The sequence below is a fragment of the Cyclopterus lumpus genome, chromosome 22 (genome assembly GCF_009769545.1).
Source record: "Cyclopterus lumpus isolate fCycLum1 chromosome 22, fCycLum1.pri, whole genome shotgun sequence".
NCBI classification, from domain to species: domain Eukaryota; kingdom Metazoa; phylum Chordata; class Actinopteri; order Perciformes; family Cyclopteridae; genus Cyclopterus; species Cyclopterus lumpus.
This window is the reverse complement of record NC_046987.1, coordinates 22590532-22605531: the sequence shown is the minus strand read 5'-3', so window position 1 is coordinate 22605531 and position 15000 is coordinate 22590532. Positions and strand designations below refer to the sequence as shown.

Sequence of the window (15000 nt, the reverse complement as noted above, 5' to 3'; positions counted from 1 at the left end):
GAGGTTTGAGGCTCACAAACAAACTGTTTTATGAGCTTTATTAGAGACAGGAAGTACGATGAAGACAGGAAATGTTTAGTCCATTTACAGAAGGAGAGTTTCATACAAAACAACTGGAATAAAGAGATCAGGTGTGTCCTCCAGAGACAGACAGGGATACAGAGATCAGGTGTGTCCTCCAGAGACAGACAGGAATAAAGAGATCAGGTGTGTCCTCCAGAGACAGACAGGGATACAGAGATCAGGTGTGTCCTCCAGAGACAGACATGTTCACAAGTCGGTGGCGTCCACGTCACTTTTGGCCGAGCTGGGAGAGCTGTGGACACAAAGGGGAGATGTCAGAGGGACTGTGACTTTAAGAGGACAGGTGAGGGACAAGATGACAGGTGAGGGACAGGTAAGGACAGTCAAGGGCAGGTGAGGGCTGGTATGGAAAGGTGAGGACAGGTGAGGGAAAAGAGGACAGGTGAGGACAGGCAACAACAGGTGAGGACAGGTAAGGACAGGTGAGGGACAGGTGAGGACAGGTGAGGGACAAGAGGACAGGTGAGGACAGGCAACAACAGGTGAGGACAGGTAAGGACAGGTGAGGGACAGGTGAGGACAGGCAACAACAGGTGAGGATAGGTAAGGACAGGTGAGGGACAGGTGAGGACAGGTGAGGGACAAGAGGACAGGTGAGGACAGGCAACAACAGGTGAGGACAGGTAAGGACAGGTGAGGGACAAGAGGACAGGTGAGGACAGGCAACAACAGGTGAGGACAGGTAAGGACAGGTGAGGGACAAGAGGACAGGCAACAACAGGTGAGGACAGGTAAGGACAGGTAAGGACAGGTGAGGACAGGCAACAACAGGTGAGGACAGGTGAGGGAAAAGAGGACAGGCGAGGACAGGTGAGGGACAGGTGATGGAAAAAAGGACAGGTGAGGGACAGGTAACGACAGGTGAGGGACAGGCAACGACAGGTGAGGACAGGTGAGGGACAGGCAACGACAGGTGAGGACAGGTAAGGACAGGTGAGGGACAGGCAACGACAGGTGAGGACAGGTAACGACAGGTGAGGACAGGTAACGACAGGTGAGGGAAAAAAGGACAGGTGAGGGACAGGTAACGACAGGTGAGGACAGGTAACGACAGGTGAGGGAAAAAAGGACAGGTGAGGGACAGGTAACGACAGGTGAGGGACAGGCAACGACAGGTGAGGACAGGTGAGGGACAGGTGAGGACAGGTAACGACAGGTGAGGGAAAAAAGGACAGGTGAGGGACAGGTAACGACAGGTGAGGACAGGTAACGACAGGTGAGGGAAAAAAGGACAGGTGAGGGACAGGTAACGACAGGTGAGGGACAGGCAACGACAGGTGAGGACAGGTGAGGGACAGGCAACGACAGGTGAGGACAGGTAAGGACAGGTGAGGGACAGGCAACGACAGGTGAGGACAGGTAACGACAGGTGAGGACAGGTAACGACAGGTGAGGGAAAAAAGGACAGGTGAGGGACAGGTAACGACAGGTGAGGACAGGTAACGACAGGTGAGGGAAAAAAGGACAGGTGAGGGACAGGTAACGACAGGTGAGGACAGGTGATGGACAGGTAAGCACAGGTGAGGGACAGGTAACGACAGGTGAGGGACAGGTAACGACAGGTGAGGACAGGTGATGGACAGGTAACGACAGGTGAGGGACAGGTAACGACAGGTGAGGACAGGTGATGGACAGGTAAGCACAGGTGAGGGACAGGTAACGACAGGTGAGGACAGGTGATGGACGGTAAGCACAGGTAACGACAGGTGAGGGACAGGTGATGGACAGGTAACGACAGGTGAGGGACAGGTAACGACAGGTGAGGGACAGGTAAGGACAGTCAAGGGCAGGTGAGGGCTGGTATGGAAAGGTGAGGACAGGTGAGGGAAAAGAGGACAGGTGAGGACAGGCAACAACAGGTGAGGACAGGTAAGGACAGGTGAGGACAGGTGAGGGACAGGTGAGGACAGGCAACAACAGGTGAGGACAGGCAACAACAGGTGAGGACAGGTAAGGACAGGTGAGGGACAGGTAAGGACAGTCAAGGGCAGGTGAGGGCTGGTATGGAAAGGTGAGGACAGGTGAGGGAAAAGAGGACAGGTGAGGACAGGCAACAACAGGTGAGGGACAGGTGAGGACAGGTGAGGGACAAGAGGACCGGTGAGGACAGGCAACAACAGGTGAGGACAGGTAAGGACAGGTGAGGGACAGGTGAGGGACAAGAGGACAGGTGAGGACAGGCAACAACAGGTGAGGACAGGTAAGGGACAAGAGGACAGGTGAGGACAGGCAACAACAGGTGAGGACAGGTAAGGACAGGTGAGGGACAGGTGAGGACAGGCAACAACAGGTGAGGACAGGTGAGGGAAAAGAGGACAGGCGAGGACAGGTGAGGACAGGTGAGGGACAGGTGATGGAAAAAAGGACAGGTGAGGGACAGGTAACGACAGGTGAGGGACAGGCAACGACAGGTAAGGACAGGTGAGGGACAGGCAACGACAGGTGAGGACAGGTAACGACAGGTGAGGGAAAAAAGGACAGGTGAGGGACAGGTAACGACAGGTGAGGACAGGTGATGGACAGGTAAGCACAGGTGAGGGACAGGTAACGACAGGTGATGGACAGGTGAGGACAGGTGATGGACAGGTAACGACAGGTGAGGGACAGGTAACGACAGGTGAGGACAGGTGATGGACAGGTAAGCACAGGTGAGGACAGGTGATGGACAGGTAAGCACAGGTAACGACAGGTGAGGGACAGGTAACGACAGGTGAGGGACAGGTAACGACAGGTGAGGGACAGGTGATGGACAGGTAACGACAGGTGAGGGACAGGTAACGACAGGTGAGGACAGGTGATGGACAGGTAAGCACAGGTGAGGGACAGGTAACGACAGGTGAGGACAGGTGATGGACAGGTAAGCACAGGTAACGACAGGTGAGGACAGGTGATGGACAGGTAAGCACAGGTAACGACAGGTGAGGGACAGGTGATGGACAGGTAACGACAGGTGAGGGACAGGTAACGACAGGTGAGGACAGGTGATGGACAGGTAAGCACAGGTGAGGGACAGGTAACGACAGGTGAGGACAGGTGATGGACAGGTAAGCACAGGTAACGACAGGTGAGGGACAGGTAACGACAGGTGAGGGACAGGTAACGACAGGTGAGGGACAGGTAACGACAGGTGAGGGACAGGTAACGACAGGTGAGGGACAGGTAACGACAGGTGAGGACAGGTGATGGACAGGTAAGCACAGGTGAGGGACAGGTAACGACAGGTGAGGACAGGTGATGGACGGTAAGCACAGGTAACGACAGGTGAGGGACAGGTGATGGACAGGTAACGACAGGTGAGGGACAGGTAACGACAGGTGAGGACAGGTAACGACAGGTGAGGGACAGGTAAGGACAGTCAAGGGCAGGTGAGGGCTGGTATGGAAAGGTGAGGACAGGTGAGGGAAAAGAGGACAGGTGAGGACAGGCAACAACAGGTGAGGACAGGTAAGGACAGGTGAGGACAGGTGAGGGACAGGTGAGGACAGGCAACAACAGGTGAGGACAGGTAAGGACAGGTGAGGGACAGGTAAGGACAGTCAAGGGCAGGTGAGGGCTGGTATGGAAAGGTGAGGACAGGTGAGGGAAAAGAGGACAGGTGAGGACAGGCAACAACAGGTGAGGACAGGTAAGGACAGGTGAGGGACAGGTGAGGACAGGTGAGGGACAAGAGGACCGGTGAGGACAGGTAAGGACAGGTGAGGGACAGGTGAGGGACAAGAGGACAGGTGAGGACAGGCAACAACAGGTGAGGACAGGTAAGGGACAAGAGGACAGGTGAGGACAGGCAACAACAGGTGAGGACAGGTAAGGACAGGTGAGGGACAGGTGAGGACAGGCAACAACAGGTGAGGACAGGTGAGGGAAAAGAGGACAGGCGAGGACAGGTGAGGACAGGTGAGGGACAGGTAACGACAGGTGAGGGACAGGCAACGACAGGTAAGGACAGGTGAGGGACAGGCAACGACAGGTGAGGACAGGTAACGACAGGTGAGGGAAAAAAGGACAGGTGAGGGACAGGTAACGACAGGTGAGGACAGGTGATGGACAGGTAAGCACAGGTGAGGGACAGGTAACGACAGGTGATGGACAGGTGAGGACAGGTGATGGACAGGTAACGACAGGTGAGGGACAGGTAACGACAGGTGAGGACAGGTGATGGACAGGTAAGCACAGGTGAGGACAGGTGATGGACAGGTAAGCACAGGTAACGACAGGTGAGGGACAGGTAACGACAGGTGAGGGACAGGTAACGACAGGTGAGGGACAGGTGATGGACAGGTAACGACAGGTGAGGGACAGGTAACGACAGGTGAGGACAGGTGATGGACAGGTAAGCACAGGTGAGGGACAGGTAACGACAGGTGAGGACAGGTGATGGACAGGTAAGCACAGGTAACGACAGGTGAGGGACAGGTAACGACAGGTGAGGACAGGTGATGGACAGGTAAGCACAGGTAACGACAGGTGAGGGACAGGTGATGGACAGGTAACGACAGGTGAGGGACAGGTAACGACAGGTGAGGACAGGTGATGGACAGGTAAGCACAGGTGAGGGACAGGTAACGACAGGTGAGGACAGGTGATGGACAGGTAAGCACAGGTAACGACAGGTGAGGGACAGGTAACGACAGGTGAGGGACAGGTAACGACAGGTGAGGGACAGGTGATGGACAGGTAACGACAGGTGAGGACAGGTAACGACAGGTGAGGGACAGGTAACGACAGGTGAGGGACAGGTGATGGACAGGTAACGACAGGTGAGGACAGGTGATGGACAGGTAACGACAGGTGAGGGACAGGTAACGACAGGTGAGGACAGGTGATGGACAGGTAACGACAGGTGAGGACAGGTAACGACAGGTAACGACAGGTGAGGACAGGTAACGACAGGTAACGACAGGTAACGACAGGTGATGGACAGGTAACGACAGGTGAGGACAGGTGAGGACAGGTAACGACAGGTAACGACAGGTAACGACAGGTAACGACAGGTAACGACAGGTAACGACAGGTGAGGACAGGTAACGACAGGTAACGACAGGTGAGGACAGGTGAGGACAGGTGATGGACAGGTAACGACAGGTGATGGACAGGTAACGACAGGTGAGGGACAGGTAACGACAGGTGAGGGACAGGTGATGGACAGGTAACGACAGGTAACGACAGGTGAGGGACAGGTAACGACAGGTGAGGACAGGTGATGGACAGGTAACGACAGGTGATGGACAGGTAACGACAGGTGAGGACAGGTGATGGACAGGTAACGACAGGTGAGGACAGGTAACGACAGGTAACGACAGGTGAGGACAGGTGAGGACAGGTAACGACAGGTAACGACAGGTAACGACAGGTGAGGACAGGTAACGACAGGTGAGGACAGGTGATGGACAGGTAACGACAGGTGAGGACAGGTAACGACAGGTGAGGGACAGGTAACGACAGGTGATGGACAGGTAACGACAGGTGAGGGACAGGTAACGACAGGTGAGGACAGGTGATGGACAGGTAACGACAGGTGATGGACAGGTAACGACAGGTGAGGACAGGTGAGGACAGGTGAGGACAGGTGATGGACAGGTGAGCGTCTCACCTGTTTGGTGAACTGAGCAGCGTTGGAGAGTTCACTGCAGCCATAAACAACCTTCTTCCCGTGTTTGACCTGAAAACCCCGAAAAGGAACTTTTACCACCATGTTCCTGATTTGTTCTTCAGCTGGTATTAAACAGCTGGTAATAAACAGCAGGTAATAAACAGCTGGTAATAAACAGCAGGTAATAAACAGCTGGTAATAAACAGCTGGTATTAAACAGCTGGTATTAAACAGCAGGTATTAAACAGCAGGTATTAAACAGCAGGTATTAAACAGCTGGTAATAAACAGCAGGTAATAAACAGCTGGTAATAAACAGCAGGTATTAAACAGCAGGTATTAAACAGCAGGTAATAAACAGCTGGTAATAAACAGCTGGTATTAAACAGCTGGTAATAAACAGCAGGTATTAAACAGCTGGTAATAAACAGCTGGTAATAAACAGCAGGTATTAAACAGCTGGTAATAAACAGCAGGTATTAAACAGCTGGTAATAAACAGCTGGTAATAAACAGCAGGTATTAAACAGCTGGTAATAAACAGCTGGTAATAAACAGCAGGTATTAAACAGCTGGTAATAAACAGCAGGTATTAAACAGCTGGTAATAAACAGCTGGTAATAAACAGCAGGTATTAAACAGCTGGTAATAAACAGCAGGTAATAAACAGCAGGTAATAAACAGCTGGTAATAAACAGCAGGTATTAAACAGCTGGTAATAAACAGCAGGTATTAAACAGCTGGTAATAAACAGCAGGTATTAAACAGCTGGTAATAAACAGCAGGTAATAAACAGCTGGTATTAAACAGCTGGTAATAAACAGCTGGTATTAAACAGCTGGTAATAAACAGCTGGTAATAAACAGCAGGTAATAAACAGCTGGTATTAAACAGCTGGTAATAAACAGCTGGTAATAAACAGCAGGTATTAAACAGCTGGTAATAAACAGCTGGTATTGTTTTCCTCCTCCCATGACATCATTCAGCTTTTACTCGTTGTCGTAAACGTGGAATATTACTAAATATTATTAAAGCGGAAATAAACATTTTCCTTGTAAAACTTTTCATCGAACATGGAATAACGAGAGAAAACATAATTGTTTTCCTTCATAATGACGTATATGAGGTGGATGTGACACATTTCTAAGTAATTGTACACAGAATACTGGGAGCAGCTTGCAGTAGTACTCGCAGTAGTACTCGCAGTACTGCAGTACCTTGGCGTAGTCCACCAGGTTCTGGTACTCGATGTAGTTTCCTCCTCCCACCACGAACACGATGGCCTGAAACACAGCGACTTCATCAGTGACCAATAATACCCATCATGCACTGCACGTTTGTCATTTCAACTCTGCAGCGTCTTTGACAACCAAATATTATGTTTGTTGTTTTTGTTTATCTTAAAGAAAGAATGATTGGACTTCTTCAGAGCAATTTATTGATGATTTAATGATGATGTTCAAGCCCTTTAAATGTAACTTTTCTGTCTCTGAAGAAGGTTTGTTTTCTATTATTAATGTCTTTTAGTTTTTTACATTAATATAATTATATCTATTGATTTTCTAATCAGGAGATAAAAAGTGAAGCTTGAAGATGAATTAACGGATTTAATTCCAGTCCGTCTTTCATTTCGGTTTTATCCTGGAAATAACTGCTGAGCTCACCTCCTGAAACGGGTTCTTGTTCCTGGGGATGGAGCTGAAGAAGAGGAAGAGGAGGAAGAGGAATAGGAAGAGGGAGAGAAAGAGGAAGATGAGGAAGAGGAAGAGGAAGAGGAAGAGGAAGAGGAAGAGAACAAACGGTGAACGTTCCTTTCTAGCAGTCAATGAGTCAGAAAACAGTGATCACAGATCACACAGAGTGGTACCTCTCGCTTCCTCGCAGCATCTTTGGGTCGAAGTATCGATAGTCGTCAGTTTCCTGAAAGATCAAAGAGACAAACAGCTGATTCACTCGTCTGCTTTTTAATTTGAAAGATTGTAAAATATGTATATATATATATATATATATGTGTATACGTATATATACATATATATATATATATATATATATATATATATATATATGTATATATATATATATATGTGTCCGTGTGTATATATACATACACATATATATATATATATATATATATATATATATACACTTTTTTTTTTATAGCTTCTCTCACTAGCATAACTGTTGTCAGCTGTGCTAACATCATTGCACAATGGTTTTCAATGGTTTTCAATGGTTTTCTAATCATCATTAGTCTTCTAAGAACACAATGTACCATTAGAACACTGGAGTGATAGTTGTGGAAATGGGCCTCTATACACTCTGTAGACATTTACCACATTAACAATGTGTAGAGTGTATTTCTGATTAATTTAATGTTATCTTCATTGAAGAAATCAGTGCTTTTCTTTGAAAAATAAGGACATTTCTAAGTGACCCCAAACTTTTGAACGGTAGTGTGTATATATATATATATATATATATATATATATATATATATATATGTACACACATACACACACACACTCACCGGGTTGGACTTCATCTCCATCAGGTTGTCCAGGATCCGAGTGACTGGAAGGTTCTGGAAGTGGAAAGAACAGGTGTTTGTTGTTGTAATGCTCATTCTGTCCACCAGAGGCTGAAGAGGCCGAGTGTGGTTTAAAGTCCAGAGACCTCGTAACCCCGACCTGTTGACCATGTTTCTGATGCGTTTCCACCGGACGTCCTGATGTTCTGGCTCAGCTGGTCTCAGTTCAGCTGCTGGATGATTATGAATGACTGCATGGAGCTGCCATCTTCATCATCATCATCTTCATCATCATCATCATCATCATCGCTGCTGGCCACGATGACGTCGTACCGGTTCACGGTACCTTTCCCACATCACGTCCTCGTGCTACAATAATTACCTCAACAGGAAGTTCTCTCCTCCACTTCCTCTTCTCCTCCTCCACTCATCCTCCCTCATCCTCCCTCCTCCTCCTTGGTTGAATTCATATTTTGCTACATTTGTTGAACTAACTCCCTTTAGTTAATAGTGTTGTTGTTGTTGTTGTTGTTGTTGTTGTTGTTGGACTTTACTCACGTGCTGTTTGAGCACCAGGTTCTTCACTCCCTCCATCACCAGCTGGGAGCCGCTGTTCATCACTCTGGAAAACAACCTGGGAGGAGGAGGAGGAGGAGGAGGAGGAGGAAGAGGAGGAGGAAGAGGAGGAAGGGGAGGAAGAGAAGGAGGAGGAGGAAGAGGAAGAGGAAGGGGAGGAAGAGGAGGAAGAGGAGGAGGAGGAGGAAGAGGAGCAGGATGAGAAGGAGGATGAGGAGGAGGAGCAGGATGAGGATGAGGAGGAAGAGGAGCAGGATGAGGAGGAGGAGGAAGGGGAGGAAGAGGAGGAGGAAGAGGAAGAGGAGGAAGGGGAGGAAGAGGAGGAGGAAGAGGAAGAGGAGCAGGATGAGGAGGAGGAGCAGGAGGAGGAGGAGGAGGAAGGGGAGGAAGAGGAGGAAGAGGAGGACGAGGAAGAGGAAGAGGAGGAAGGGGAGGAAGAGGAGGAGGAAGAGGAGCAGGATGAGGAGGAGGATGAGGAGGAGGAGCAGGATGAGGAGGAGGAGGATGATGATAATGATGATGATGATGAGAAGCAGGATGAGGAGGAGGAGAGGAGGAGGAAGAGCAGGAGCAGGATGAGGAGGAGGAGGAGGATGAAGAGGAGGAGCAGGATGAGGAGCAGCATGAGGAGGAGGGGGAGGAGGAGGATGAGGAGGAGGAGCAGGATGAGGAGGAGGAGGAGAGGAGGAGGAGGAGGAGGAGCAGGATGAGGAGGAGGAGGAGGATGAGGAGGAGGAGCAGGATGAGGAGGAGGATGAGGAGGAGGAGCAGGAAGAGGAGGAGGAGGAGGAGGAGGAGCAGGATGAGGAGGAGGATGAGGAGGAGGAGCAGGATGAGGATGAGGAGGAGGAGGAAGAGGAGCAGGATGAGGAGGAGGAGCAGGATGAGGATGAGGAGGAGCAGGAAGAGGAGGAGGATGAGGAGGAGGAGCAGGATGAGGAGGAGGATGAGGAGGAGGAGCAGGATGAGGATGAGGAGGAGGAGGAGGAGGAGGAGCAGGATGAGGAGGAGGAGGAGGAAGAGGAGCAGGATGAGGAGGAGGAGGAGGAAGAGGAGCAGGATGAGGAGGTTATTTGCAGAGTTGATGAAGCAGCAACAACGTTATCGTAGCTCTGAATGAGCTCCATTCATAACGCAGCATGAAGAACAGAAACATGAAGCTTTTTAATTAAGTTCTGAAGCTGCCTTGCTCAAGGGCAGAACTAGACTCCATATGTCACAGTGTGTATGTAGAACTCACCCCATGGGTTTGACTCCACTGTTGCCGTAGTTCGCCGGGGTGGCGGCCATCTTGGTAAAGGCCCTGGAGAAGAGGAGAGGAAACCCCGTCACAAACAATGAGTCCCTGTGAGCGTCTCTGAGCCTCTAAGACGGACTTACTTCCACTGCTTGATGTAGTTGAGAGGTGAAAGGTCGCAGCCGGCGTCCAGCAGAGCCGTCTTGTACTGCTCCAAGTCCGACTGAAACACACGGTGACATCGTTTATTTACGTCTTTCATATCGCCACAGAGCTGGAGGCGGAGTCCGCCGTGTTCTCTACAGAAGCCCAGAAGGGACACACACCGGCTCTGAAAAGAGACTTTTCCTGTTTTTTTAATGTTCCCTGAAGGCACCGTAGCGCTTGTTAAACTATTCTAACGTGAAAACCGTTGAACCATGTGTCCATGTGTGTGTGTGTGTCCATGTGTGTGTGTGTGTCCATGTGTTTGTGTGTGTGTCCATGTGTGTGTGTGTGTGTCCATGTGTGTGTGTGTGTCCATGTGTGTGTGTGTGTGTCCATGTGTGTGTGTGTGTGTCCATGTGTGTGTGTGTGTGTCCATGTGTGTGTGTGTCCATGTGTGTGTGTGTGTGTCCATGTGTGTGTGTGTGTGTGTGTCCATGTGTGTGTGTGTCCATGTGTGTGTGTGTGTCCATGTGTGTGTGTGTGTGTGTGTGTGTCCATGTGTGTGTGTGTGTCCATGTGTGTGTGTGTGTGTCCATGTGTGTGTGTGTGTGTGTCCATGTGTGTGTGTGTGTGTGTCCATGTGTGTGTGTGTGTGTGTCCATGTGTGTGTGTGTCCATGTGTGTGTGTGTGTGTCCATGTGTGTGTGTGTGTGTCCATGTGTGTGTGTGTGTGTCCATGTGTGTGTGTGTGTCCATGTGTGTGTGTGTGTCCATGTGTGTGTGTGTGTGTGTGTGTGTGTCCATGTGTGTGTGTGTGTGTGTGTCCATGTGTGTGTGTGTGTCCATGTGTGTGTGTGTGTCCATGTGTGTGTGTGTGTCCATGTGTGTGTGTGTGTGTCCATGTGTGTGTGTGTGTGTGTGTGTGTGTGTGTGTGAGTGTCCATGTGTGTGTGTGTGTGTCCATGTGTGTGTGTGTGTCCATGTGTGTGTGTGTGTGTCCATGTGTGTGTGTGTGTGTCCATGTGTGTGTCCATGTGTGTGTGTGTGTGTCCATGTGTGTGTGTCCATGTGTGTGTGTGTGTGTGTGTCCATGTGTGTGTGTGTGTGTTCATGTGTGTGTGTGTGTCCATGTGTGTGTGTGTGTCCATGTGTGTGTGTGTCCATGTGTGTGTGTGTGTGTGTGTCCATGTGTGTGTGTGTGTCCATGTGTGTGTGTGTGTCCATGTGTGTGTGTGTGTGTGTGTGTGTCCATGTGTGTGTGTGTGTCCATGTGTGTGTGTGTGTGTCCATGTGTGTGTCCATGTGTGTGTGTGTGTGTGTGTCCATGTGTGTGTGTGTGTGTCCATGTGTGTGTGTGTGTGTGTCCATGTGTGTGTGTGTGTGTGTCCATGTGTCCATGTGTGTGTGTGTGTGTGTGTGTCCATGTGTGTGTGTCCATGTGTCCATGTGTGTGTGTGTGTGTGTGTGTCCATGTGTGTGTGTGTGTGTGTGTGTGTGTGTGTGTCCATGTGTGTGTGTGTGTGTCCATGTGTGTGTGTGTGAGTGTCCATTTGTGTGTGTGCGTGTGTCCATTTGTGTGTGTGTGAGTGTCCATGTGTTTGTGTGTGTCCATGTGTGTGTGTGTGTGTCCATGTGTGTGTGTGTGTGTCCATGTGTGTGTGTGTGTCCATGTGTGTGCGTGTGTGTCCATGTGTGTGTGTGTGTGTGTCCATGTGTGTGTGTCCATGTGTGTGTGTGTCCGTGTGTGTCCGTGTGTGTGTGTGTGTTCGTGTCCATGTGTGTCCATGTGTGTGTGTGTCCGTGTGTGTGTCCATGTGTGTGTGTGTGTCCGTGTGTCCATGTGTGTGTGTCCGTGTCCATGTGTGTGTGTGTCCGTGTGTGTGTGTGTGTGTGTGTGTCCATGTGTGTGTGTGTGTGTCCATGTGTGTGTGTGTGTCCATGTGTGTGTGTCCGTGTCCATGTGTGTGTGTGTCCGTGTCCATGTGTGTGTGTGTCCGTGTGTGTGTGTGTGTGTGTGTGTGTGTGTCCATGTGTGTGTGTGTGTGTCCATGTGTGTGTGTCCATGTGTGTGTGTGTGTGTCCATGTGTGTGTGTGTGTGTGTGTGTCCATGTGTGTGTCCGTGTCCATGTGTGTGTGTGAGTGTCCATGTGTGTGTGTGTCCATGTGTGTGTGTGTCCATGTGTGTGTGTGTGTGTGTGTCCATGTGTGTGTGTGTGTGTGTGTCCATGTGTGTGTGTGTCCATGTGTGTGTGTGTGTGTGTCCATGTGTGTGTGTGTCCATGTGTGTGTGTGTGAGTGTCCATGTGTCCGTGTCCATGTGTGTGTGTGTCCATGTGTGTGTGTGTGTGTTACCTCTGAAGGAGCCTGCTGAGCAGTGATGTAATAGATGAGGAAGAGTCTCATTTTGTCTTCGGGTGTTCCGGCTGATCAACACAAGTTAATTTAGCTGTTATTTTACTTTCATACAGGTAATGGCTCACTACATTTCCCAGAATGCCTTCTGATAAAGTGTGTGTGTGTGTGTGTGTACCGTCGGGGTCACTGATGATGTCCAGCAGAGATTTGTCTAAAGTCGACTTGCTCATCAGTTTCTCTTCATACTCAAAGTAAACGTCCAGTTTACGACTCTGAGGACACAAAGCATCAGATACTGTGTACTAGTACTGCTTTAGTGTACTAGTACTGCTATATATACACACATACTAATGGTCACACTGTGTACTAGTACTGCTTTAGTGTACTAGTACTGCTATATATACACACATACTAATGGTCACACTGTGTACTAGTACTGCTTTAGTGTACTACATACACTGTGTACTAGTACTGCTTTAGTGTACTACATACACTGTGTACTAATACTACTGTGGCCTCAGGTCAGGGGGTCAACCCATCTGACGGAATGGAGCCGTGTGATTGGCCGGTTCTCGTACCTTGATGTGGTTGAGGACGGCCGTGGCCACGTTGGTGTGCAGGTCGATCAGACGCTTCTTCTCCAGCAGCTCCGGCAGAGAGCTGCAAAACACACACACACACACACACACACACACACACACACACACACACACACACACACACACACACACACACACACACACACACACACACACACACACACACACACACACACACACACACACACACACACACACACACACACACACACACACACACACACACACACACACACACACACACACACACACACACACACACACTCCACTTCAAGAAAAGCAAACTACGGAAGCCCAGAGAAGTCAAGAGGACTCCTTCTGTTGACCTAATTTTTTAATTAAACAGTTCTCTCTTGTGTTTATGATGTATGAACGGATGAAAAAAGGGGTTTGTCCGGATACTGTTGCAGTTTTTTCCATCTCAGAAACTGTTGTTGTTGTTGTTGTTGTTGTTGTTGTTGTTGTAATACTCATTTTGGCCACACGAGATAGAAGTGAAACCCGAACCGTCGTCATTGCCAACATGGCTTCAGAAACATTTGATCTATGCTTTGGTGTTCACCAAAGATCATGCTGTCAAAATAATGTTGTTTTTTCACGTGCACTAAATGATACGCTCACATGCACTAACGTGCACTAATTGATGAAATGTTACTTATCTGAATGTTAGATGTTAATTATCTGAATGTCAGCATTCATCAGCCAGAAGCTTCAAAAACAAACATTAAGGTCAGATTTTCATCTTAAAAAAAATAAATAAAAAGTATACAAAATGATTATAATAATATTAATTGTATTTAGTCAATATTTGTGTTTTGGAGATATGGAATATATGCTTTTCCTGCACTTCCTGCACGTCCTCTCCGCCTGTCTGCACGTCTCAGCTGCGCTGGGCCAAATCGTTCTGGCCCAGAAGAGGCGGGTCTAAGAAGCAGTTTAGCCAATTACTGATTAAAGATATAAATGAGTGATACACAATTTAGCCAATCAGCGTCCTAAAAGAGATTCAGCTTTGGGTCAAAGTCACCTGTGATGAAGGTGACTGAGACTCTGTGATGATGATGAAGGTGACTGAGACTCTGTGATGAAGGTGACTGAGACTTGAGACTCTGTAGAGATCAGTACCTGACAGCAGAGGTGAGCTTGGCTGTGTTGTCTGACAGCATGCTGATGGCTCCTTCATCTTCTCCCTCTAAACCCTGCAGACACACAGATCAATACAACAATGACCAACTGGGACCAACTGGACTCTGTGGGGGGACACGGTCTACTTGGATCACATCGCTTCATTATTTCAATCAGACTTGAAGATCTTGAACATGAGATCTCGGGACACAGACGTGACATCAGGGACTCAGAAACAAAGGGATGAGACCAGTTACGGGACGAGACCAGTTAAGGGATGAGACCAGTTAAGGGACGAGACCAGTTAAGGGACGAGACCAGTTAAGGGATGAGACCAGTTAAGGGACGAGACCAGTTACGGGACGAGACCAGTTAAGGGACGAGACCAGTTAAGGGACGAGACCAGTTACGGGATGAGACCAGTTAAGGGACGAGACCAGTTAAGGGATGAGACCAGTTAAGGGACGAGACCAGTTACGGGATGAGACCAGTTACGGGACGAGACCAGTTACGGGACGAGACCAGTTAAGGGACGAGACCAGTTAAGGGATGAGACCAGTTACGGGACGAGACCAGTTACGGGACGAGACCAGTTAAGGGACGAGACCAGTTACGGGACGAGACCAGTTAAGGGACGAGACCAGTTACGGGACGAGACCAGTTACGGGTTACGGGACGAGACCAGTTAAGGGATGAGACCAGTTACGGGATGAGACCAGTTACGGGACGAGACCAGTTACGGGACGAGACCAGTTACGGGA

The 15000-nt window shown here is 49.3% G+C and overlaps 1 protein-coding gene across 4 annotated transcripts in view; it reads right to left on the bottom strand.

Annotated features, from left to right (window-relative positions):
- Positions 1-21: 21 nt before the first annotated feature.
- The window catches only part of scfd1 (sec1 family domain containing 1), a 30754-nt gene continuing 15775 nt past the window's right edge, over positions 22-15000 (bottom strand). The window contains exons 13-26 of one of the 4 annotated variants that reach the window (XR_004611852.1): positions 14240-14313; positions 13094-13175; positions 12691-12787; positions 12513-12583; positions 10156-10235; positions 10016-10078; positions 8758-8833; positions 8200-8253; positions 7540-7592; positions 7337-7370; positions 6890-6955; positions 5675-5743; positions 215-316; positions 22-176 (exon numbers count right to left, since the gene is read on the bottom strand). Coding sequence is in view for 2 of the 4 variants with exons in the window: in XM_034562829.1 (XP_034418720.1) it covers positions 293-316; positions 5675-5743; positions 6890-6955; positions 7337-7370; positions 7540-7592; positions 8200-8253; positions 8758-8833; positions 10016-10078; positions 10156-10235; positions 12513-12583; positions 12691-12787; positions 13094-13175; positions 14240-14313 (843 nt within the window). In the remaining 2 variants the exon portion in view is untranslated. Of the gene's footprint in view, positions 317-5674; positions 5744-6889; positions 6956-7336; positions 7371-7539; positions 7593-8199; positions 8254-8345; positions 8834-10015; positions 10079-10155; positions 10236-12512; positions 12584-12690; positions 12788-13093; positions 13176-14239; positions 14314-15000 lie in introns of all 4 variants that reach the window. The other 3 variants (XM_034562829.1, XR_004611853.1, XM_034562827.1) reach the window with 3 other exon arrangements.